Source organism: Nipponia nippon, unplaced genomic scaffold, assembly GCF_047370975.1.
Source record: "Nipponia nippon isolate SJK-2023a ecotype South Korea unplaced genomic scaffold, ASM4737097v1 scaffold_7, whole genome shotgun sequence".
Taxonomy (NCBI): Eukaryota; Metazoa; Chordata; class Aves; order Pelecaniformes; family Threskiornithidae; genus Nipponia; species Nipponia nippon.
Window position 1 is genome coordinate 8,641,759 of NW_028262391.1, and position 25,624 is coordinate 8,667,382.

Below are 25,624 nucleotides of genomic sequence, written 5' to 3' on the forward strand. Positions count from 1 at the left end.
CCAGATGTACATCCTTACAGATTTCCGTTCGGTTGCTTCATAGTTCTTTATCAAAGTACACACAGGCCACATTACAAAAACTAAGCCGGTTTTGAGCTCGTTGCTGAATTCTTTGTGTTGACTCACGCTGTGTCAGAACAGTGAGATGGTGACTACTTTACGAGCCCCATGTGATGCCTTAAGAGAGTCTTTTGTTGAGCAGCCTTGCAAGAGAATAATTAACATTTTTAAGCCATTGTTAGTTCTGTTCTTCCCTTTCTTTGCTATCTCAGTTTACGCAGTGCATTTTCACAATGGAGTCACTGAAGTTTTCAAGGTGATGGAGCATGTGGATGAGACAAATCTCTCCTCTCCAATTAGGCTTTTTCCCTGTGCTTCTCCTCCTGAAATAAGTGGCTTATTGCAGATTATTTCAAGTGTACCAGAGTACAGAGTGGAAAAGAAAGATTGCTGCATTGATATTTTAGTGATATTTGTTCTCTTTCAGTCTAGAGTTGGCTCATTGCAGCCAGTAAAAGATTTTTCACAGGATGGCGAAGCTCCTAGGCTTTTTGCTCAGCATAATCCGCGTGCCCATATGAAGTCCTGCACAGACCCACTGAGAGCAGCACCATCATTATTTTGTCCATCTTGTATCCTCCCAGATGCCACAGCGGGAGGAGGATCAGGCGCATCGGGGCAGGGCGCCTTGCTGCCCATGCTCTGCTCTGCTGTCCCCTGCTTCCTGGGACATCTGTCCCTCCATCGGGAGCCCGCAGTGGAGAAGATACCCTGGGGGGCTGGTGTAGTCTGTCCCTCCGGAGGGCTCGGCTCTCCTGCCCAGGGAGGTGTCTGCTCGGGATCCCACACCACACACGAAGTATCTGAAGGGAGGCAGGGAGCCTCAGACTGTCAGAGCCACCAACTGGCAGGAGAAATATGAAGAGAAGCTGCACAGTGCTCCTGCTACACAGCACAGCAGTCAGCTAAACTCCTTGAACGTATAGCATTCCTCTTTGGAGGAAAATAAGAACTTCAGCAATGTATAAAGAGCAGTTACAGCACAAAATAATCAAGTTTTACCTGCAATCCCCAGTATAAGCCAGTTCGAGTGTGCTGGGGCAGGGCAGCCCAGCAGCCGACCGCGCAGAGGTACGGATGCAGCCCTGACCCCAGCGAACAGGCACAGGAGGCATAAGGAATTGAACAGCCAGGCGTTACGAGGGAGCCCGCCCAAGGCAGCCAGGGAGTGCAGGGGACCTCTCTGCTGCAGCCTGGCTGTTTATCTCCCATGCAAGGATGGACAGAAGAGCTGGGCTGTGGGGCTGCTGCCCTGCAGCACCCTCTTGCAAACAAAGCCAACGTGTGTCCGGGACCTTTGTCTTCATTGTCTTCCTGTGTGTTGTGAAGCCCATTTCTCTGCATGTTCCTGCTGGAAAGGGAAGAAAACCTTAGTCGTTTGGAGCTTCTAAGGTGATGTGAGTCGTGCTCCCCATTCTGCCTTGCTATCCTTCTTTCAGACAGCCTAAAATCCATCAGGAGATGGTCTCTGGCGTGCAGAGGGTGGGGGCACCCGAGAGCCCCCACTTGACGTTTGGCTCAGCTGAGCTTGTTATCCGGGGCGATGGCCAGAGGTCTGACGTGGTCTTGGGCATTTTGATTCTTGGGAAAACAGCCATTTCCTGGCCATTTCCCAGGTTGAAAGAGGCCGGGGAGGAGAGACACCATGCTGCTGGGTCTCCCTGAGCCAGCCAGTCTCCTGCTCCCTCTTCTTCGCTAAAGCTTGCCTGAAAAGACCCGAATTGAACAACTCCGTCCTTTGCACAGCCTTGTTTAGTGCGTTGAACTAATGTCCCTTGGCAAGGGATGGTATTTTCTGCGCTGACTGTGTAAATCCGTGTTTTCTTTGGGCTGCTGTGTGTGGTGTTGCGGATCTGTGAAGAACCCACACAAATAAATAGGAATGTTTTCTGAGCGGTCCTGGCAATTCCCTTTCTGTTTGCTGTTATTGGTAACTTGGTTGCTGTTATTTAATGCCAACGTCTGTTTAAGTGGGAGATCGCAATCTGTTTTAAAATTAAATAACAGGGTTTTAAATCCACAGAATTATACAGTGTTATTAATTGCCTCAAAACCAGTACCGTCTGGCTTTTCTCATACTCAAAGCTGCAAGTATACTTTCTGTAGGTTACTTTGATCAAGTTAGACATTCAGTTTACTTTGCAGATGCATAATCCTTACTTTCCTGTCTTGTCACTGGCAATATAATGTCACATTTACTTGGGTGTGTTTTGCGTGAGAGAAATCAGCCTTGTTGTTGCTGGGTTTTTGGAAATGTTCATATTAACATTCACATTAAACATTTGTGTTAGTGTTTCTCACAGGCAGCTGGGTTCAGAGCCTCTATTCTTTCTTTAAAAAAAAAAAAAAAGGAAAATAAAGTAGTCCCCAGCCACTAACTCTTGCTCTGATGGGTGATCCGGTTGGACAGGAGGAAGTCCCCAGCACTGTAGCATGTTAGCAGAGACCACTACCTTGTGGGTCATTGAAAAAAATCCTGAGAGAGGGCTGGAGGTAATCAAGGCGGTTCAGCTGGTGGGAAACGTGCTGGACAGGACTGCTGAGTGCACTGCTGACAGCAGTGTTGAAGAAGAAAAAAAACCCAGAGCATTCCTGTGCCTCCTACAGAGTTATTTTATATCTATCTATCTATATATAAGCTGCTACTGATGAGAGAGAGAGAGAGAATGTCCTGCTTAGCACATTTGCCCTGGCAGGTTTTTGCCCACAGGAGACACATGGAAGAGGACACTCATCAGCGCCTGCTGTGCACCCCTCTGTGATTTCAGGTTACAAGCTGTTAACCATGCAGCAGTTCACCTGGTGAGTGAGTTTGGTTTTTCTCATTATTGGCCTAGGACCTGGACCATGTGCAGATGCACCTGGAAGAAGTGAGGTTCTTTGATTTATTTGGCTACAGCGAGGAAACGGGAACTTGGCAGTGCTTCATGTGCAATAACCCTGAAAAGGCAACAGGTAAGTGGTCTGCCTTCATTGCTGGTGGGCTGTGTGTGGTGCTGGAGCTGTGGTGGGCGGAAGATGGAGTGAAGCTCACAGATAACTCTGTGTCTCTGGTGATGGTGGCAGAGGTTGGGGAAAAGAGAAAGCAAACCTTCCACCATAGCACTGCCATTGTCTATTTTAGCTGGAATTCTTCATTAAACTCCTCTTGTCTCAACATCTCTGGTGAGATATAATGTCAAGCACAAACCTTATTCAGTGTATGCTTAGAGGGATATAATCCAAAATTAATGTAGACTCACAAATCTGCATGACTACTAACCCCTGGGGAGTGGGGGGGGTCTGCACCCATCTTGCAGTGTCCAGATAAAGGAGCTGCATCTGCTGGACCATGTCCCAGGCTCTCTGGAGACTGCATAGGTGCCACATGTCAGGGGACATTGGCCTAGATACTACACCCGATTCATGTCGTCTTTGTTCTCAGAATTATTTGCTTTAAAATAATTGAATCCATAGTACGCATCTTCATAGGAACAAGTCAATGCTTAAGAACAGCCATAATACTTCAACTGTATTAGCAAACAGGGTGAGTGGAAAATACACTTTTTCCCAGGTAAAAGATTCTAGTGACCTTTTTTTTGAAGCCTTCTGATGACCATGTGCTTTAGATCAGTGTACTGAAATTTGGAGGAACAGCCCTTTTCTTAGATGTTTTTTGCCACTCTGTAAAAGCCTGCACAATTCTGGCCAAGAATTTTGAATATTTTGGCCAAGCCTTTCAATAATTGGGTGTTTCAGCTATTTATTTTAACAGCTAGCATCTCTTTATATTTCATCAACCCTGAATTTAGTAAGTCTTGCAAGAGTGGCACAGCCTCTGCTGCAGGCTGGGCTGCCCGTGCTCATTTCATGGGTTTGACCATCTTCTTCCTTCCACAACTCTCGTGGGAATGAGCAACCATAAAAGAAATCATGCTTTGAGCTGAAATTTCATCTCAGTGCCGTGGTCTTGCTGTAGTTTGTCCATCTCATCAGTGATAGACGTATGTCAAGCTACGGGGAAAAGGAGTCTGTCTTGCTTAAAATTTCAAAGCTTAATGAAATAGCTTTTTCAAAGACATTTAACTAGTCCAAAAAGGGGAGTGTTTATAGCAAGCTATTGATTATGCTGGTAGGACAGCTGTATTAGAGCCAACAGACCAGATGAAGGTGGCAAAGGCACTATTTCTTTATTGATGATGGCATCATCATCATGATGGGTTTTGCTGACGATGCCAGTCTGGAGACATCAAAGGACAGCTGACACCTTGCTTCCCTGGTGCTCTCCTGCCAAAGCACCGTGTCCTCCAAGGAGAGGTCTAAGAAGGGCTGGAAGCAGGACGTGGTGCGGGGAGGTCCTTGCAACACAGCACTGTGGCTCTGCTGCCAGGAGCACAGTGTAGGGACTGGGACCCAGACCCCACTGGTATGACCAGTATAGAGCTGGCATTTTCAAACGGGTCTGAACTCAACGCAAACAGCAATAAAAGAGTGTGACAGCAGGCAGCAATTCCCAGTGAGCTCTTCAGTGCTCTTTGGTTAATACAAGAGCTTACGAAAGCAGGGACCATCTCTGTACCACTGGCAAGAGGCTCTTGAGTCTGTTTGCAGAGCACTTGAGCTGACATCTCAAGTAGGGTAAACTGTATACTTTGCCTGACACTAATGGTCTTCGGGAAGTGGGAGCGTAACGCCTGCCGTGGAGTGCCTGTGGCGGGGGGGGGGGGGGGGGGGTTTGGCACGCCGCCTCTCGCTCATTCATCGTTGTTTCAGGCTGGTGAAAAATCACGTCACAGTGTTGTAGGTTGTAGATTTGGTGTTGCAATATCCCACAGAGATGAGGGAGAAGGTCATGTTGCTCCCAAGGGTTCACCATTTCCCCTAGCTGCTGTGAAAAGGCTGCAATGAAATGCATGTCCTCCATTTACACACTGGGGTCAACAGAAGGGATTAATACATTCAAAGCTCTGCCCTCCAGCCTGAGCAGTGTCCACCCGGCAGTGCAGCTGTTCTGTCCTTCCCAAGAAGTGCCAAAATCTGCTCTGCATGGAGATGTGCAAGTGCAGGAGCACTTGGCCAGCTGGGCGAGGAGGGTCTGCCCTCATCAAGCTTGCCCAGCAGGTCCAGGTACAAATCAGACTTTCATTCCTATATGCTGGTACTTATATAGACCCTTGTAAATTATACTGCCTCTTCTAGGAGTGGAAAAACAATTTTTTTTTTTTTTTTTTAGGTTTACCTTTTTTCTAGCTTGTATCTGTATGATGTCAACTAAAGCCCAATGGAAAAAATGCAACTACAGTCCTAAGGTGTTAAGTGAAATGCTACCTTCTCAGCAGATGCAATAACTTGAGACTTTGCTTTCTTTTTCTCGAGTACCACCGGTACTCAAGAGCATGGAGGTTGCCTGGATGCTTGGAAGAAGGTTTTCCCTCCTCAAGCACTGAAGGCACCAAGGGTGGTGCCTGGCGTTTGCAGGGTTATCGCTGCCTGCCTCTCCCCTGTTTAGAAAGGTTTCCAGCCTGTCCTCCTCCCTGCCCAGCCACCGTGCTGTCTCTGCTGCCATAGCCCAGGAGAGGAGGGAGAAGCTTTTAATAAATGTCAGCACCTACAAAATCACCATTTACCCTTTATTTTAGAGCCAGGATTGAGAGTTCAGGGATGACTTTGAGGATGGTAACAAAGCTGGTGAAGGGTCTGGAGCACAAGTCTTGTGAGGAGCAGCTGAGGGAGCTGGGGTTGTTTAGCCTGGAGAAGAGGAGGCTGAGGGGAGACCTTATCGCTCTCTGCAACTACCTGAAAGGAGGCTGTAGCGAGGTGGCGGTCGGTCTCTTCTCCCAGGTAACAAGTGATAGGATGAGAGGAAATGGCCTCAAATTGCACTAGGGGAGGTTTAGGTTGGATATTAGAAAAAACTTCTTCACCGAAAGGGCTGTCAGGCACTGGCACAGGCTGCCCAGGGAAGCGGTTGAGTCCCCATCCCTGGAGGTATTTAAAAGACGGGCAGATGTGGTGCTTAGGGACATGGTTTAGTGGTGGACTTGGCAGTGCTGGGTTAACGGTTGGTGATCTTAAAGGTCTTTTCCAACCTAAAGGATTCTATGATTATGTGGTCAGGAACAGGAGGAACTAGGCACACGATATTTTTGGACTGCAACTGTCCTTTTTATGAGCAATTACTCTCTTTGTCTCAGTTTAAAGAAAATTTTTTACAAAAGGCTCATTACGAATACCATAATTTTCTTCTCAGCTCTACAAGCCTTTAGAAGCCCAAGAAAATAAAACATTGTATGGGTCATAAAAAAGCTCAGGTGTAGGAAAGAACGTGGAAGATGGTGCTCAGTGGAATAAAAATCTGCAGGTGAATGACAAATTCACCTTAGTATTGGTGATGTAGACCTGTGGCAGATGGGAAAAGTCGTACCAGAGTGGGAGACGCTCCAGGGTCTTTTTGGGTTTATAAGATCTGAGACAAGAAAGAAGATTCAGAGGTCTCCTTGAACTGGTAAGAAATGTAAAGGCTGTAAAACATGTTTTATTTTCATTCCACTCTGGGGCAGCCCCTTTGAGATCTCAAATACTTTTGAAAGACAAGAAAGTAATTTTTCGCTCTCAGCAATGCTGTTTAGCAACCAAATTGTTCTTTAAGAAGGAATTCAGAGGCAAATTCTTTTTCTATTATTGTCTTTTGGTTTTGGTTAATGTTGGCTTTTGTTGCATTTTTTGGATGCCATGTTGCAAGATGCCATTTATTCTCCAAACTTAAGAAAGCATTATGCCTTAAAGCCTCAATCTTGCCTTAGGATGCCAGATCAATGATGGTTTTTTTTGGGATGTAGCTGGGAGGATTTTTGGAGCCGGACTACTCTTGGAGGCTGAGTTTGTGAGGAGAGAGGCAGTTATGCTTAAGCAATGTGGTGGATGTACTCAAAGTGGCAATTAACCCAGAGAAAGTTTGAATATTTCTCATGCATTCTTCTGATTGCAAAGCATTTCTTATACAACCACACTTTTCCAGAAGTGCTGTTAAATCATCCCAAATTGTTTTTTCCTCCCACCCAGGAAGAGCATTCCCACAAATCCTACTCATCTGCTCAGATACACGTATGTGCCCTGACTGTGTAGCTGGTCTCAGAGCTAGGAAAACCAGGCTACCTTTTTCTTTTTTTTTTTTAAATGACAACCATTCAAGCACAGATACAAGGCATTTGAAATTTTGGTAAATGCAGTGTGTGCCTCGTGTTAGGAAAAGCTGGCCTTTAAGAGCCTCATTTCAACATAACCTCCTGTATTGACAGCTGGCTTCACAAGCTCTTGCACAAAAAAAATCAGTAGAACCACTTGATAGTTGGAGAGGGAATTGCAGTACATTCCTTATTCTGGAAGCTTACAAAGAATTTGCAGTAATCCCCGTGGTCTGCAGAAGAGACATTGTGCCCATGGGCAATGATTTGGGTAAAACTGAGGGGTTTTTTTATGAATTCCTCTCTAAGAAAGCAATTCACTCAGCCTACACCATATTAACTTCTGAATACATTTATCTTTTGCTAGCAGTGGTGATTACCGAGTGAACTGAAATATCCCAGCTATAATGCTTGCTTGAAAATTATAAAAAGTGGCATTCAGTAATGTGTCCTTTCCAGGTTTTCAACAAAACCAAATGTGATGATTAATGAGAGAGAGTGAATCCATATTCCCTTAGGTTAATTGCATTTATCTTCATCTGCTTGCCACCCACACATTCCATTCTTTCAAGTTAAGAGCAGTTTATTATCATTGAGATCATTCATGATTGGACTGAATTTTTGTGGATGATTTTATGTTTCGTCAAATGGAAGATTTAATGCTTTGTTTTTTATCTGTCTTGAGTTCATCTTGGAAGAGTTTGGAGGGTTTTTTGCTTTTTATTCAGTACCCAAACTACTTCAACCTTGAGGAATTGTAGTTCTGCCAAGAAAGCAAGATGCAGTTAATAGAAAATAATTCCAATGGACACTTACATCAATGGGTACTATTCAGGGTTGAATTGATTTTGGAGTTAGTGTCTCTATATTGACATGGTTTAAGAAGCAATAGATATTATAGTAAATAATTCTTCATTTTGAGTTTGGATAATATTTTTAGCTTTATTGTGTGTTCTGCAGGAAAAAAAAAGTAATGACAAATATATAGTAAATACAACCTTTTGAATCCTTTAACTCTTTTTTTCAAGATAAAGATCTCATCATACATGTCAGCATACCACCACACAGAGTGATTTCAAACCCAGAGATGATGGTGATCACCTAGTTTGACCTTCTATAAAACAATAGTCAAATAATCCAGTCCAATAATGCTTATATCAAAGAAATGTATTGCTTTTGCATATTTTTCTAAAGATGTCTAAACCTAATTTTTAAAAGTCAATTGAAGGAGAACCCATGATGTGCCTAAGTTGTTGCTCAGGTAATTTAACCATACTGTTAAAATGTGTGTGTGTTTATCTCCAAACACGGCATCACATTATGCCCTTCCCTGCTATGCAGAAAATCTCTATTTGTAGACTTCATCATGTCACATCTTGATCTTGGCTTGGGCAAATTAAGGAGAATACACACAGTATTAGTTTCTCGTGATATGAATAATCATATGAAAGATCAGTCTTAAATCATTCTTGTATCACTTCTCTGAAGTCTTTTAATTTGTCCTTATTCATGCAAGGTGAAGAAATCAAAACTAGACATAATTTTCCAATAATTAATATGTGTATAAGGAATGTGCAAACCCCAGTGGGCAGTTGATTGCATTTTTAAAAAATCTTCTAACTGTATTAGAAGTACAGATGCTTCATTCATAGAACCGTGCTCTGCTGTGGAAAGCAGTGCGGGTCACCAGCTACTGAATTTGGTTTTGGGAAGAGTTCAGACAGAAGAGTAAAGCTCTGCATTTCTAAGGCAGTACGGATTTACTCATGATGCCCCTTGCTAACAGAGCTCCGTGCACTTACTCCTACTTTGCACACAGCAGGCATTCAATGGCTACAGTGGTGACTGAGTGAAGTCCCAGTAAGGATTGGGACAGGCTCCACCAAGATGTTTGGGGGCTGAAGCTCTTGCCCTGTGAGGAGGGCCTGAGGGACAAGGGCTGGTGCAGGCAGAGCTCAAGGGAGACTTCACAGCAGTCTGTCTGTAACTCAAGGAGGTCACCAAGAAGATAGAGCCACGCTCTTTTCAGTAGTGTGTGGTGGGAGGGCAAGAGACAGCAGGCATAAATGGGAACAAGAGAGGTTCAGGCTGGCTACACAGGAAAGCTTTCCCACCATGAGGATGATCAAGAACTGGAACAGCTTGCCTAGAGATATTGTTGAGATTTTCAAGTCCTGGATGGATAAATTCATAAGCAACCTAGCCTGACTCCATAGGTGACCTTGCTTTCAGCAGGAGGTTGGACGAAAGACCCCTTGAGCTCCCTTCCAGCTGAATTATTCTGTTATTCTGTGAAGTTAACCACAATGAAAATAAGCAAAAGGACTTACAAAAATATTGGAAAAGAGCTTCATTCTTATCTTCCATGAATCTTTTTCTCCTAATCAGACCCTCAGACATACTGGCATCAGATTCATTATGACGACTTTGGAAGCTGACATCAGAATTCCCCATGGGCTTCTTTGTGGATGTACATGAGAAGTGCTCTGTTAGCATTGCTTCCAGCCACCGGGTGCTTAGAGAGAGATCAGCATTTCTTTAGTAAATCCTGGTTTTGAAAGATTTTGGCCATAAAAATCCACTTTAGGCCAAAATTGCATATTCACTTCCTTTCTCATGTTGCATTCCTGACCACCAACCATCATCTTGTATCTTCTGTTCCCCGATCTTCTGGTCCCCAAACTTTTTGTGCTTTACACCTTCTTAGTTTGGGTTAAACCGTGTTCCTACTGCACTGGAATCAGTATCGAAGCCATTCCCATGGGACCAGGAGCCAGGCAGATGCACAAGACCCAACCACTGAGCAATTGTCTTTTCATATCAAGTCCTTCTTTTGCTGTATCTAGATGTTTATACAGCTGTCATCATTCTCTGAAAGTCACTGTGCACATTATGAATTCTTTATTGTTATCATGTAGGAGTAAAAATTCTTTCCCTGTCCTATCTTTGTCATTTTTTATTAAACTGAAGTTCTCTCCTCTTTCTTTTATGCACGCTCCAGGAAAGCTTGCTTCTTGGTGCTGCTGGTTTGAGTTTCTCAGATTCACAGCTTTTTGCTCTCTGTCTCTCACTGGGTAGACTTTATCATAGCGGTTCTGACACTTCATCTTGGGCGACGATATGGAGCCATGCCCTGTTATTATCACCCACATGCTACTGAGACGGTAATTTCCTGACACCAAATTGTATATTCTCATGGTGAGAAAACATCCTTCACCAAGAGAGTACACAGTGAATGGCAAATTATGGGAATGACAGCAATATTACCCTGTACATCGTTAAGTTAGAAATTTGATGAGGCATTTGCACAATAAGCAAAATGTCAGCTTAGATGCTGTTTAAAAATAATTATAAAAATGTAAAACTTTTTATCAGTTCTCATGAATCTGACAAATTATAATGCTGATTTTATAAATGGGGAACAAAGTCACTAGAAGACGAATTGGCTGGTACAAGAGCACGAGGACTTGTTCTCAGACCTGCCAGACAGCTGCCGGCCCTATGGGACTGCCCTTTTGCTGAGCTCCCAAAGAGGAATGACTCTTAAGGACAACCATCGTGGTTATCCCAGCAAATCTCAGCTGCAGAAACGGCAGACAACACCTGATACAGCCTTAGAAAGCTGTTTAGGAAGAAAACCAGCCCTTCTGTTCCCAGTATGTTTCCCCCATGAAGCTGCTGTTGGCAGATGGTGTCCCCTCTAAGAGGACATCAGCGCAGCCACAGGCAGAAATGACCACGCGGTCATGCTCGGGTGAAAAAGCCAAGGCTCCTCTCAAGTCTGATGGACCCATTTTTTTTGCAGAAACAAATTTAGCTGAAAAAAACCCCAGCTTTTTCCTTGCTCAAAATGGATTCTTATTTTCTCCAGTACTTTTTTGTTCAGTGGCTTTTGATGACATCTTGTGTGCATCTTGTTACCTGTGTGAGCCGGATTTCATCTGCTTTCTGCTCTGTGTGAGCAGGGTTAGTTGTTATTAGGAAGCTTTGCTACAGGATGTTGTTTCTCTTGTCTAGAAAATGGGGAGTGTACCCATGCAGGATTTTTTTGCCATCGATTCATTGGCAGTTAATTCTACATGCTATATTAGTGTAAATTCAGTGTAGGCTGCATGGCATGAGGCTTCTTCACAAAGACATCTGCCCTGGCCCAGTGCTTCAGAAACCCACGTCAGGGAGGGATGTATGGAGTTTGGGTGTTTTGGTCTGCCCTGTGTTGGTTTTCCCTGCCATAGAGCAGGGAGATTCCCCGTGGCCTTTTCCATCCCCCTCTGCACAACCTGTTCAGCAGAGGGTTTAAAAAACCCCACCCCAGCTGTAGTATCCAGCCCCAGATCCATCATTTTGAGTGTCATTCCTGTGCACGACCCCAGCAGCAGACCAGGGTGAGGAGGCAGGACAGAGGCTGCCCGCAGCCGCCCTCAGCAAAGAGCTATCGCAGGAGTACCACGTCACTGCACGTCATAATGTCCTCATGGCCAAGGAAGACTTTAAATCCCCTCAACTTTGCATTTTCTTCATCTTATTTCCAGGATTTTCAAATAAACTGAATATTTATTTGAAAACAGTCCCCACCCTGGCCACGCTTCTCAGAAGGGCTGGGGAGAAAAGATTGTCAGTTGAGGAAATCTCTAAAACAAGTGAAAACATGTACCCGTAGTAGTTCTGAGAACAATATTTAACACAACTGCAAAGTTTTTATTAAGGGGCACGCTGTAAAATGTAGTTCTGTCCCGGCTAAAGGGCATGTTGTGAAACGGGTGCGGGCCCGAACCAGCTTCCCTGTAAATTTGTGCCATTTTGTATTGACAAAAATTATGCAGGGAGAAAGCAAACCTCTTTTTTACTTTGTCCCACACCAGGTTGGGTGGTGTATCGCATCGGCGCTGGCATGAAAATATACAGAAAAGAGCTGCTGCATCAAGTTAGGGATGCAGCAGGCTGTGAGGGAGTAGAGTGTGACCAGTTTTTATCGTGGAAATCACAGCTGCAGTTCCCCATCAAAGCTGAAACTTAGCCACCCCCCTTTTCATTCAGTCCATCTCCTTCCAAAAACTCCCTATCTACAGAGACAGAAATATTTATAGTCTTTCTTGAGGAAATTGAAATAGTACACACTGAAGACCTCCAAAGCCTGCCTCTCTGCCAATATAAACAACGCTGAGGAAAAAATACATTCTTTATCTAAATCTGATGCATTGTATTTGCGTTGTTTGTTTTTCCTCTACCAGACAGGAGGTAGTGAAGAGAGATATGTGTCCAAAAAGCTACAAAGCCTTTGAAACGCTAGGTGCTACCTTTGGTGGCTGCGCCTGGCCACCCTGCTCACCTCGCGTCCTCAGCATCACACCAACCTACTGCGTTTCGGGCTCTGAAAGGCTCATGCACAGACAATAGTAAACACTTTCAAGCAAAAACATTACTGGATAAACTTTTATGCTAAGGTATGCAAGTACGGCCAGCCAGAGGATAACTGACCATCTGACAGATGCTGGGAAGGGCTCCAAATCAAACATCACATCAAAAAACATCCATTCTCAGACTGCTTATGCCTTGGACTGCTCTCCAGTCTATCTGATCCATCATGTCCTGTCTATCAGTGTAAAAATAGAAGAGAAAGGAAAAAGAAACCCAGCTGTGGTATTAGAGAATTTTTAAATTGTTTGCTCTATACGTGAAGGGCAGTGGCTCAAGATTGCTCTGCAGTCATGGTTTAAAGCCCGTGGTGATCCCCTTGATTGCTGGGCTTTTCTTGTGCTGGAAAATTCCTTTTTGCATGCAAGGTTTAGGAATGCTCTTCCAGCTCCCCAAACCTCACGTGCTTCCAGCCAAGGTAAATGCCAGTGAATACTGACCACAGGTGCGCACCATGATCACAGGGCTGGCGGTAGAGGTGGCCATGGCCTTATAGATACACTGTAAATGAATGTGCAAGGCTTCCCAATATTTACGCAGTGCTTTGAATTCTGAAAATAATTTTAAATATAGCAATAATTTTGCAATAAGAGAAAAAAAGGGTTTCTTTCCCTTTCCTAGAGACTTTAGTTGGGTTTTATTTTTAAGGGAATTAATTGAAGGAAAATCTATAGTGACAAACATAAGTTATTTTTCTAAGACAAATTGAAGCCACTTTTCAGACCACTATAGAAGATGAACGGACTGGAAAGTGGCTGAGTTGAAAGTAAGGTAGCTGAGCGTGCCTGTGTTGCTGCTTCCATGTGGATTACAGTCATTGGGGTTATTGAACTCCATACTGTACACTATGTATTTTTAATTACATTTTAGATTATTCTTGGGTAGCACGCTGTAGCACAGGTCATCGGGGGGGACAGAAGATTTTGTGTCTCTCATTCTTCTCCTTCCTTGTCTTTGGCTTGGACAGAGTTACCCATCTTGTATTTAAAGTAGGCTCAGTAAGGACGGCATTTAGATGCACGCATGGCAGAAATGCCGGTTTAGCTCTTACCACCCAGGGTACAGGCGAGGCAGTGTTATTGGCCAATGACACACTAATAGTTTATGAGTTAATTTTGCCACAAGATGGTAAAAACACCGATGTTCTCAGTGGGCAACATGATGAAAAGACCCTGACTGTTCCTGAGGGAGCAGGACAGACACTGGGTCCCTGGGGGCTGAGCTGTGAGTTGCTCTGGCCTTTGGCAGTCCAGATGTCAAAATAAATTGTGTTATTTTAAAAATGCAAAAGTGATAGAAAACATCACATTCCCAACCGGTCAGTGCTATGAGATTTACAGGACGTAACTCTGGGTTTGTTGTAAGGATTATTTTTTACAAAAGGGATTGCTAATGTTAAGTGACTTTTGAAACATTCCTGAAGAGAGAACTAGAAAAGATAATAAAGCTGTAACAGGGAGTGACCTGTACAAAATGCAAGGCTAGATTATTGCTCAAACACTGGCTAAGGGAGGGCTGATAATAAACGCATCCCTTTCCCAAGGGAAGAAGTGTCTTGGGAGGGTGAGGAAGGGAAGGGTCATGCCTGGGAGACAAAGCCCTGGGACTCACCAACCCCTTTCTCAACAAAAAGTCATGTTTCTGGGCTTGAATTACCTATGAGAGGTTGGCACTCGTTCCAGTGGGATGGTGCCAAATCTCGCAGCCCCACATGGACATCCCACTTCTGGCTCTTAATTCCTTCTTCATAGGGCTGCTGCTGCAATGAAGCAAGCTATTGCAGTTAATGGAGAGCGATATCCTCAAAATAGTCCTGTCCAAAACACTGCACAGCAGGAATATAACTGTATTGAACTCTGTAGCGTGGATTAAGGCCTCAGAGACAACATAAATGCCTACTTTTAATTCCATGAAAATATAAATTATTATTGCAGGGCTGAGGAACAATTGGGAGGTGTAATGGTGGGGATAAGTACGTGATGGCTAAGGGAATAGAAAAAGTGATGGACAGAAAAGTCCGAGCTGTCAGCTCCATCTGTTAGGCCTCCCAAGCAAAACATGACTAAGGGCTGAAATGTCTTTCTGAAGTGACAGCTGAATGCTTGAGGTCGGGAGGAATGTGGTCTTGGAGCTGACACAGCTAAACTGCAAAAAAACTTTTCTGCTTCGCAGCAAAAGCCTGGCTTTTGGCTGGGGCAAAGGGAGGACAAAAATAACCCCCTCGTTGTGTGTTCACCTCCCCAGTTATAAATCAGGATGGTCAACCTCTGATTGAAGGCAAGCTTAAAGAGAAGCAAGTCCGGTGGAAGTTTATCAAAAGGTGGAAAACTCGCTACTTCACTCTGGCTGGCAACCAGCTGCTTTTTCGGAAAGGAAAATCCGTAAGTCAGAAGCCCGTCAGTTTGATTTCTCTCTTTCTCCACTCCGCAACACCATTTCCCAGAGTTTTTTACTGCTCAGCTTTGCCCTTGGTCTCTGTACGCCACATGGCTAACTTCAGCCAAGGGGTTACTCACTGGCTTTAGTTATATTTTTCTCTCTGGATCAAGAACGTGAGATTTTCAAGAGTGTTAGATTGGTGCTGCTCTTGTTCAGGCAACAAATGCCCAAGGCTCAGCACTGCGACTTCTATGTCTCAGTAATTTATAACCTACTAGCTGGTGACCTGTGCCTGAGCATCGTCCCCTCTGCCTCGAGGCATCCCAGGGTCACTTCTCAAATATTGCAAAAGCTTCTGTTCCTGAAGGAATTACAGTGGGTTAAAAAATAGTTTCCACTCTTTACCAGTGATTCTTTGTTTCCTTGAAAAAACACAAATTCAATAAATTCTGCTCAGGTAAACATATTTTTTCCACTTGCAAAGTGCATGGCATGGGACAGCGAGGTACGTAGCAGCCACAACCGACGTGCTGCAAGTGAGCTGTCATTTCTGGGTCCCCAGTTTTCACGGGACCAGCAGTGTCTGGGGGGAGATGGTTACGTTCAGCATATCTGGAAAGTCAGGCCCTTCTGGACATCTCAGGGCAGTCTCCAAAATCAAGCAACCGTTCACCTTTTTTGAAAGTCTTGCTTGCTTTTGTACATTAATAACTGTTCTTGAGATGATGGCATTATAATTAGTGTTATTTGTGCAAGAAATACAAGTGTGTTTAATGCAAGGTGATGCTAAAGTGCTTTTCCCCCAAAGGAACAGAGGTTTTTTTGCTTTCAATTCTACCCTCATCTAAATGGGGAGAAATTCTGCTGAAATTCCTGTGAAATTGAAATTTGTACCGATAGGGCTCAGAGACAAGTGTGTCCCAGGGCATGGAAGAGCAGGTAATTGAATCCAGGCCTCATTAGTTATTACTTCTCAGTCTCTGAACAACACAAATAAGAAATTAATTTTCTTCATCTTTTCGCAATAAGAATTATCAAATATTGTGCCAAATAGTCTATTTATTTTTGTTGCAAGACCTCTCTCTTAGATAATCCAAAAATAGCAGCATCTTCTAAACATAGCCAAACCTTAATATTTCTGGTAAATAATCTTTATTGTTATAGAAACCTAGGAAAGCTCTTTAAGCTGCTTAAATGGCTTCCTGAGCCCCTTCCTATAAGAAATACAACAGGGTGTCCTGTCTAGGAGAAACATGTGCCTTTTGTGGGACAATACAATTCTCTTGAATGCAAGTAGTTCATGAAACGGCCTTTTCCTTACTTTCTAGTGACTTTTTCTGGTGTTTTGGTTGAGATTCTGAAGACAATTTAATCCATAGGTGTACCATAGCTCCAGCTCGGTACTGGCTGATGTTCCCTTTTGAAAGAGTGCCAGTAATTTTTTTGTAATTTTTTAGCAAGTCGATTGGTTTATAGAAACATATTTAACGGAATGGCTTTAATTAGCTCTCCAAACAAGCCAGGCATAAGGCACATCAGAATACCTTGATTACTCCTGGGATGCAATTAGCACGCAGAAATCCCCTCCTTGGATTTGCGTTCTCGGCGCTCCCCGCGTTCACGTGGGGAATGCGCAACGCGTGGCAGGTGGGTGAAGCTGGCAGATTAGCTTGTTGAACAGCAAATTTTGCTCAACAGTGTAATTCATATAGATTAACTTTCCTTTTCTAATTGGCAGACTCAAGGCTTCTTTGCTTTTTTTTAAAGTTGAACACAAATACCTGGACTGGTTTGTCAGCGTAGCAGGCTGGCGTCCAGCCCCCCAGGGACAGCAGCGGGGTTATTGTGCCTGGGTAATCAGTCTTTCAAGCTGGTGCGTTATATCCTGTTACTTCTACATTTTTGGCCTAAATTTGAGAGTCATTTGCCATTAACCATTGCTTGGGTTGCAGCCTGGGGCAACCCTGACCCCACCAGTTTAGGTTGCACACGTGCCCTGGGCTGACTATTGCAGGCACCAAACAGGCAATTTTAAGCCCTTTAAGCAGGGCTGGAGGTATGAAGCCTCACAGAAGTCGTTTGGACAATAAAAGTGTGACTTTCAGATCCCACAGGAGGTCTGCTCCTGCGCACCTCTGGCACCCAGCGGGAGGACCAGCCCTGCAGCTCGCTGGCCAGGTACCGGTGCCGAAAGCATTGCAAGATGCAGGGCTACAGGCTGTGGTGGGCTAAAGCGGTGGTAGAGGCTCTTGCCCAGCTGCATCTTGGTGCTTGTTTTCTTCGAGGCCAGACAGTGCTTGTCTGGCTGAGCGTGACAGCTCTGCCCCGTCATCTCTGGCATTGTGGAGCAGGGCTGGGTGCTGCGTGGGTGTTTGGACTTCACATGCTGCTCACTTAAAAATACAAACCTAACACAGAGGAGGCATTGTGAGATGGCCAGCTGGCTGTGCCTGCTTATTCCTGGAGCCCCACCATGAACCTTCCCTTTGTTAGAGCAACCATGTGGACAATATTCACTCTGTGTAAGCAACTGTATGGCCAGTGGGTAAAGGGGAGGCAGGAGAAAGCCAAGCTATAAGACATCTGAAAGCAAGCCACATCCTAAACTCCTGGAAAATTGTGGTAAATGCCTTCACAGAAATGTGCCTAGGGTACAATCAACTTTCTTTAGCAACTTGAGGTCAAACACTGTGTGGTAATGAAGGGAATATATCATTTTTGCTAGATAGGCTTCTAAGTCTAAGGGTCTGGCTCATGGGATACAAAGTTTTGGTTCTTGCGTCTATCGTTGCTCTGCATTTTCTGTGATAAAATTTTCATAATGTTTATCCCAGGTGAGATTTCGGTGCAGAGCCGGCTTAATACTGTTGACAAAGCCTTAATCAGCGTCTGTGGAAGCAGGGGAGGGTGGGCCACTGCTGTGGTTCTGTAGTCATGCACGGGGAATCAATGATGGCTCTGGAAACATTTGTTCCCATGTGAAGTTGGAGATGAACTTGATTGTTCGTGGAAAGTCGTCTGGTCAGAACTGAACATTTTAGTGGGAAATTATCCATTTAAAGAAAACTTCTCTGGAAGTTTTCTCAGAAAGAAAGAAAACTTCTCTCAGAAGTCTGGAATTGGGTCCCTGATAAAAAAGGAATGAGACAGACAAATAAATGTCCTAGAACAAGCCACAGCAACACCAGAAGATGGAGATGTGCTGGGAAGATGATGGCTCTGCGCTGTCACTGCCATTCACAGCCCAGGGACCTCCCATGTCCCGGAGGGGTCTGTCTGCTCACCCAGCTGCTGGCCCTGCCGAGGGGTTCGTGCCAGCCTCTCTTGCTGGAGAGCTGCTCAAGTCAAGGGATGGACTTCAATGCTGATTTGAGTCAGAAAGGAGGGGATTGTCCAGGGATTATGGCACTTCAGGAATGCAGGAGACCTTGACTGCAAATAATACGTATGTAGGCAACATGGAAGAGCTCCAAAAGTTGGGAAACTCATCCTGGGTATTCATTATGGATGTGGAAAAATGGCAGATCAGTAGTAAGGGTAAGGGACTATCCAGTCCCAGAGAGGAATCACAGCCATTGGGCTTGGGACTTCTTTTGGGTGGTCTTTTCATATAAGCTTTTCCTTAGAACAGTAAAATGTTCCTGGTTCTTTCCCAGGACTGAGATATTATTGCAGAAGTCTCCCTGCCCAGTTCTGGTCCTGCCTTTCAGACCTGGCCTGCTGGGAGAGCAGATGAAGCTAGGACAGGCAGAGCAGCTCTGGAGACAGGAGTTCCCACACCGCAGCCTCTCCCAAGTCATGCTCAGCTCCTGCAAGATAACTAACCACTAATTCTCACTCAGAGCAGTCCAGAGCTTTCCTGTATGATAGGAGCAGAAAGCTTTTGGAAAATCTGCCTTGCTCCTCTTGGTAAAAAGTATAAGAAGACCAACAGGAGAAACAAATATTCTTGAGGAATCAGGGCCTTGAGCTTAAAATTCTCCCCTGGAGACCTAATTTGTACATTTTTTATGAGCTTACAAATCTCTTCTCCCACAGGAAACTTCCATGACTTTGTACAACTCTCTCTTACGCTCCCTGTGTCATATTTCGCACAATGACACTAAGATTTCGTAGACATACCTACTTTATATGTTTTCAAACAAAATTGCAACTGAGCTATCCCATATTCTCCATTCCCCACTGAGAAATGGTATGATTTCCCTCACATTCCTGGGTCAGACTCAAGGTATCTGTTCTGTTTTCAACACAAAAAGGAGCCGCTGCTTCTGTTTTTGGGTGGAGACTCTGAGAAGGGTAACAACTTATCACTGCTTAAGATAAGAGAGCTTTCTTCAGTCCTCAAGGACTGGCTGATTTTTGTACCCAGGAAGCATTTGCCATCGGCACAAGTTGTGCGTGGCTCCGTTAACAAAGATCATCTTTATTAAAAGCCAGAGAAAGGAGAATCCAAGCCCAGGTTAATAGCTGAAGCTGGAACTAAAAAGTGCAGATGCTGGCAGGGGAGAGCCTGTGGGCATCGCTGTGGACCCTTGGCCATTGGGTGCAGTAGCCCATGACACCCTGTGAAACCCAATGGTGTTCAGTAGGTGAGTGTGGCACTGCGTGGGACGGGGGTTTCTAACTCCCATAAGGCTCTTTTGGAAAGTCTCAATCAGTGCATTTGCCTGCATGGGCAATGTTTACAAGCCCAGCTCTAGAGACATCAACTGTTTATTAAGACAGTGGAAGCTCTACCAGATGAACTTGGTTCTGTTTGTCTTCCCTGTGTTTCAGAAGGACGACCCTGACGACTGCCCCATTGAGCTCAGCAAGGTGCAGAGCGTTAAAGTGGTGGCAAAGAAGCGCAGGGACCGCAGCCTGCCCCGGGCCTTTGAGATCTTCACCGACAGCAAGACCTATGTTTTCAAGGCCAAAGATGAGAAGAACGCCGAGGAGTGGCTTCAGTGCATCAACGTCGCCGTCGCGCAGGCTAGAGAGCGGGAGAGCCGAGAGGCCACCACCTACTTGTAGAGCTGCTGGCACCTCTGTGGCCGTGCCAGCAAACCAAACGTGCCTGGGACCATGCCAGCGCAGAGCATCCTGCTGCCATGCTGTGGACCTCTTACCTCCAAAAGCCCCACCAGCTCCTGGACCGTGGGAAACTGTGGGGAAGACCATGTGTTTGCATGGGCCCAGGAGAGCTTTGTGCAGCACGAGAGGTCTAATGCCTTGATGAGACTACCAGGTGATGGAGTGCCACCATGCAGGAGCGTTCCCTGGCACTGGGACATTGCTGGTGTGGAAGCAGCTTCCATGTCCACGTGTGAAATGCAGTTTTTTTCTTCAGCCTAATGGCCTGCAAGCCAGGAGACATGGTTGGAAACAAACCTGGACCCCAAGTCCTCAGCCTTTCCTTCTGAGATGTACAAGGTCTCGGTGGCTGCAGACATTGCCGAGAGCATTCAAGTGCATAAGGGCTTTCTGCTTTCCTCAATCACTTTCTGTCTGTAAAAAGATAATTTTCCTTCTTATTTAATCTCAGTGTACTTTATCCTTTTACTGCTTATATGTGTCTGCGGAAAAAATCAAATTTCCTGCTTCTTTCAGGTTTGAAATTGAGCAATTTTAAAGATTGAATACTGCTGAAAAATAATTTTAAATGTTTAACTATTTTGATTTTTCCGTCTTTTTCCTGCTTTTTCACCGCTTCATAACTGAATGTAATTTTTAAATTTTTTTTGCCTTTCTTTTTTAAACTGTCTTCTCTGTTCTGTATCTTTTCAAAATTTCTCCAAAACTGGAAAATTCCCAGTTTGTTTGATTTTCTTTGTCGCTCTCAAATGATTCCAAAGTGGAGGAAGTACCGTAGAAAAGACTGAAAGCAAAAAAGGAAAAGAGGGAAAAAAAATTAATGAGAAGTCTGCAGGTGAAGAAATTAACTTGGAGATCATTCAAGACTGAGAAGAAATAAAATTTGCAATTTTCCAATCTAGAAAAATGCATCTTTTGCAAAAAGTTGTTACTAAAAAGGGAGAGTTAAGGGCAGGGGTAGTGCTTTTTACTGTAATACGCATCTTCCATTCAGTAGCAGAGGGAGCCCACAGCATTTCTGCAAGTTCCTTGAAGAGCATGGCACATTAAAAAGTCAGCAATATAATCTGCTTTCTGAAATGTTCTCGTGTCGACTTTCTGTGGTGGTTGCTGGGTGAGTTTGGCTGTCGCCTTTGACTTTGCAGGCTCTGCAGGAGGGCAGCAGGGGCTGGTGAGGGCAGCAGTGCTGCTCGGTGGCTGTGATGGCAGGGACCTGCCAGGGGTCTGCTCGAAGAGTTTAATGAATTACCAAGAAAACTGAAGAGCCATCAGAAACATGAGCAACGCTTTGTGTCATCAAAAGCGCTTGGGGAACAGGGAGCAAGAGGAATGACCTGGGAAATAAATTCAGATTAAAGTCTATCGAGTAAAACTAGCACTAGCACTGCTGAGTCAAGCCTGTTCTCAGCTGTCATCATGAGGTCTAAGTCTCATATCAGACACAGTTCTCCGTCAGGGTGAGGCTGAATGACTGCATACCTCTGAATTTACAGCCTGATTTTTCCACCATCCTAAATGTTCCCAACTCTCTTGATTTCACTGGGGCTGCTGCTGGTCAGCGGCTCTGAAAATGGGGCCCAGGACAGCTCAGAAATGTTATTCTGCCTGCGTTGAACCTCTCTCGCTTTGGGAAAACAGGGCCACGACAGCGGCTGTGGCAGGGCTGGCACCGCGGGGCTGGAGCGGGGACGCTCGGCTGCCTCCGGGAAGCCCAGCCAGGGGCAGGCCATCTCCCTTCCCTTACCCCGTCCTTGCTGCGGTGTGCGCGGGGAGGAGGAGACGGGCACGAAGCTGAGCAAGGGCTGCAAGAGCTGTGGAGGGAGTGGGACCTGAGTGATTTAACTTGATGGTTTGGTGCCCGCTTCCTTGATGCAGTTGTTCGGCAAGGTTTATGGCCTAAAGCTTGGAGTCTTGTAGCATGCCATATGAATATTTATCTTTGGAGTCTGATAAGTTGCAAGCACTGAGTGTTGCTGGTGTTTGTCTCTCCGGCTGCCAGAGCTCTGTAATTTGTTATGTTGACAGGTAAGATGCTAACATTTGGTAATGAGCATTTACTTGACCTAGAATGAGAAAAAATTAGTTTCTTTGTGGTACCACAGGAGCTCCTGAGCTCTGCTGCCAGGTCAGAGCTAAGGGCTGCCCGGTCCCTCACAGCAGCCGGAGCCAACAGCTCCAGAGAGATATTCCTCAACCTGATCCATCAAAGCACCATCAAACCTTTTGGAGAGAAACACCGTGGACCTTGGGCCAGTACCAGTGCAATGAGTTTCCATTTACAGTGAAATAAAAATTAGGCTAAACTTTTACAGGCTGTTTGCTATTTCTGTGTCCCCCTTTTTAGTTGCCTGCGCTCGTGGGGATGTCTCTGTTTCTTTCCTGGTCTCTTTTTTCATTATTTTTAATCATTTCCCAGACCTGACAATGATGTTTATGGAGGCCCCAGGGCACAGCGGTGCACCAGGGAACTGGCAGAAAGAGGCCGAGACCTTGTGCGCTGCGGCTCTGCTGTACTCACCCATGGGCAGGGTGCAGTGAGCACAGGGTGGGAAATAAAAGCAAATAAGCTCAAAATTGGTTGGGGGCAGGATTAATCCAAGGTGAGCAGGCCCTGACGGTGACCTTCTGGTGGCAGGGATGATGTCAGCAAGGCAGGGTGCCACCACGCTGCCCACCCATAGCCCTGATACCAACTTTCCAAACCATCCCTCCAGCACGGAGAGGTCCCCCCATCTGTGCCGCCCAGCTCTCCTCCTCCTCGGCCACGAGCACCAGCTGGACCAACCCCAAATCATTTCTTTTCCAACTCTCCACGTTTTCCCCAAATCCTCTTTGAGACAGAGAAACAAAACTGGTAATTCCTTCCTTATGCTCTCGTGCTCCTTCCCTGACTCCTGTGGGAGTTCACGTCTGTTTGTTTTGCTTTGCTCAAGGATCTCCAGTATTTCCTGCGACCTGGTTCCTCCCAACGCTGATGGGCTGGAGCCCAGCCCCGGGGACCTCCTGCCCAGGGGACCTCCTGCCCCAAGGACCTCTGCAGCATGTCTCAGCCAGTGCTCCAGCCCGAGCTCCTAACACGCGTCGAACAACTGAGCTGGCACCCGTGCCCTGGAAAGTCAGCAAGCCCTGGTCTGAAACGACAATACTTTATTTCCAGCATTCCCATGTTGACTGGAGAAGGAAGTGCCGATAGATCACACCACGTGGCCAGCAGCTGAGAACAAAGTGGTTGCTGAAGCATTCCTGGATGATGGAAAATCAGGGAGGGCTTTAAAGCCGGCCGTACGTTTGTAGATCTAAAAGATAAATTTGCATTGACGCTAACAATGTCAGAAGGGAAAGAGAAGACCTCTGCCAATGGCCCATGCAATGCCTTAACCAGCTCCAGGCCTTCCAATGCTCTCGGTGCTCCGGAGAGATGTTGAAATGTTCATATTCCTGAAAATTCTTCCAACAACTAAAATGTGGAGGTGAGTATTAGATCATAGAAAAAGTGATCAGAACAACTTTGTTAAAGATAAATTTAGTTACAGAAAATATGGAAAGCCCATCTGGGACCAATCTATCCAGGCAAGCCTATAGGCATCTGTGTAGGTCGCCCAGCCGGGCAGGGCTCCCTGGTACAGAGCTCCCTCCCGGTCCCTGTCGTTTACACAGAATCAAGCAAAGTGTGCTTTGTGCCAATAATACAATATTATAAAACTTACAACTTCTGTTAGACTTCATGCCTCTCAAATTCATTCAAGCCTGATGCTGGAGACCAAAAGCAGTTTGTTTTGGGGAAGGTGCACCCTTTTTGTCTGTGACCCTTTATTTACTGTTACCTCAGTGATACAGGATAGTTTGTTTGGGGTTGCTCATGAGTTGCTTCAGAGTATGAAGCAGGCTGGATGCAGACAGCCTATGCTCCACGATATTATACAGCATGTAAGGAGCAGGGAAGAAGTCTACAATAAATTGCATATTATGTCCATACAAATAATGCAGGTCTGCAGACCAGACTGCCGCCTCCTCTGCTGCCTCTGGATGTAAATGAAGCCGTGGAGCCAAACCTTGATTTAAAGGCAGCAGTGCAAAGGTAAGAAGACATACGATGGGAAATTTCCATGGCCTCTCTGGCAGATGAGGAAAGGAGATTTCAGCCATTTAATTTTCCATACCTGGACCAATAAATCCTTACTTTACCCACAGGACATGCCATTGAGTCTAATGGGAATGAAGTTAATTCATAGGTGTGAACTTGTGGATTTATGGACTCAAGTTCCAGAATTACATCCTGTACTAAACACTGAATTCACCCAGAGAGGCATGTCACTGGAGTTCAGTGATACAGTTAGTTGGCCATTACAAACATTTTTTACAGACAAAATAGTCTGTATTTCTTAAGCTTGATGCCAAGTTTCAGTCTGCCACCTATGCATGACATCATCAATTTAATGCACCTGATTATCCGTGTGTGCGTATGTACAAGGGCATATTGTCACCTATCTGACAGAGTACCGGGATGTGCAAATCGGGGCTGAGCATCCACTTCACCATCAAGTGAGTTCCAGGTCTGAGTGTGAAACTCGTGTGTGGGGCAAACGCGGCTCTGCTTCACCTGCTGCCTCAAGGCTTTGTCATCAGCACTTGGCTGTCACCAGTCGCTTACGTCCTTCCTTGCAATCTCAACATGATTGAAACAATATGGAATGCATAGCTATGTAGTTAGAGAGACCCTGGGTTCTGTGCCAAAAAATAATTGCATAAAATAAGAAGCTTAGCCACACTTCTCCTGTCTTAAATTAAAACTTGGAATAAAATAAAAGAGCAATTCGGCTGGCAACTTATTCTAGTCATTCTCCTAAAAGGAGAAACAGAGAAATTATCCATCTAGTTATGATGAGAGCAGGGAGATTAAAAAATAAATAAACAAAAAAATCCCACTGTTGCAGATTTTCTTCTCAAGCGAATATATAAATAGTTTTTATTGGTTCTTTTTAAAATAACATGTATCAAAACATTCTAAATTTAAATAGCTGCTGCCTGCCGAACAGGGAACATGTTGGTAGTTCCTGCTGTGCTGCGTTTTCTTGGTCTGTTCACTCGTCCCTTGCAGGAGCCATCCCAGCCCTCTGCGAGGACGACGCGAGAGCTCCCCGCAGCCACGGTGGAGGGTCCCTGGGCACGCAAGTGTGTGGCAGCACGCTCGGAAAAGGGGATGCAAACGCCCTCCTCGGCTGCAGCGCCGGGACTCTGTCCGCTCCTCCCTGCCAGGAAACAATCTGTCCTGCACAACTTGCGGTACAAAAGATGTCATCGTCTCTCTGCAGAGGGGTGAGTTCACCTTTGCTGAAGAAGCCTGTTATTCAGCCAGTGTTTGGCGGAGGAAAGGAGCCTCTCTCCTGTAAAGAGAGGGACAAATCCCAACCCTGGCCATATGGGACACTAAACCCACCTGGTGTATCAGGTACTGAGCTCCCTCCTGCTCCCCAGGGGCAGCAACAATGCCAGTTCCACAGGGTCCATGAAAGCAGGGAAGCTTTGGGGGGGTC

General features: G+C 45.3%; 1 protein-coding gene across 17 annotated transcripts in view; it reads left to right on the plus strand.

Annotated features, from left to right (window-relative positions):
- The window catches only part of VEPH1 (ventricular zone expressed PH domain containing 1), a 98,436-nt gene that overhangs the window by 70,724 nt on the left and 2,088 nt on the right, over window positions 1-25,624 (plus strand). For 12 of the 17 annotated variants that reach the window (XM_087739902.1, XM_087739905.1, XM_087739901.1 and 9 more), the window contains 5 exons: window positions 2,898-3,015; window positions 14,883-15,019; window positions 19,794-21,204; window positions 23,024-23,560; window positions 24,078-25,406. In XM_087739902.1, coding sequence (XP_087596028.1) covers window positions 2,898-3,015; window positions 14,883-15,019; window positions 19,794-20,030 — 492 coding nt within the window. In that variant the 3' untranslated portion in view covers window positions 20,031-21,204; window positions 23,024-23,560; window positions 24,078-25,406. Of the gene's footprint in view, window positions 1-2,897; window positions 3,016-14,882; window positions 15,020-19,793; window positions 21,205-23,023; window positions 23,561-24,077; window positions 25,407-25,624 lie in introns of those variants that run through there. The other 5 variants (XM_087739899.1, XM_087739900.1, XM_087739913.1 and 2 more) reach the window with 5 other exon arrangements.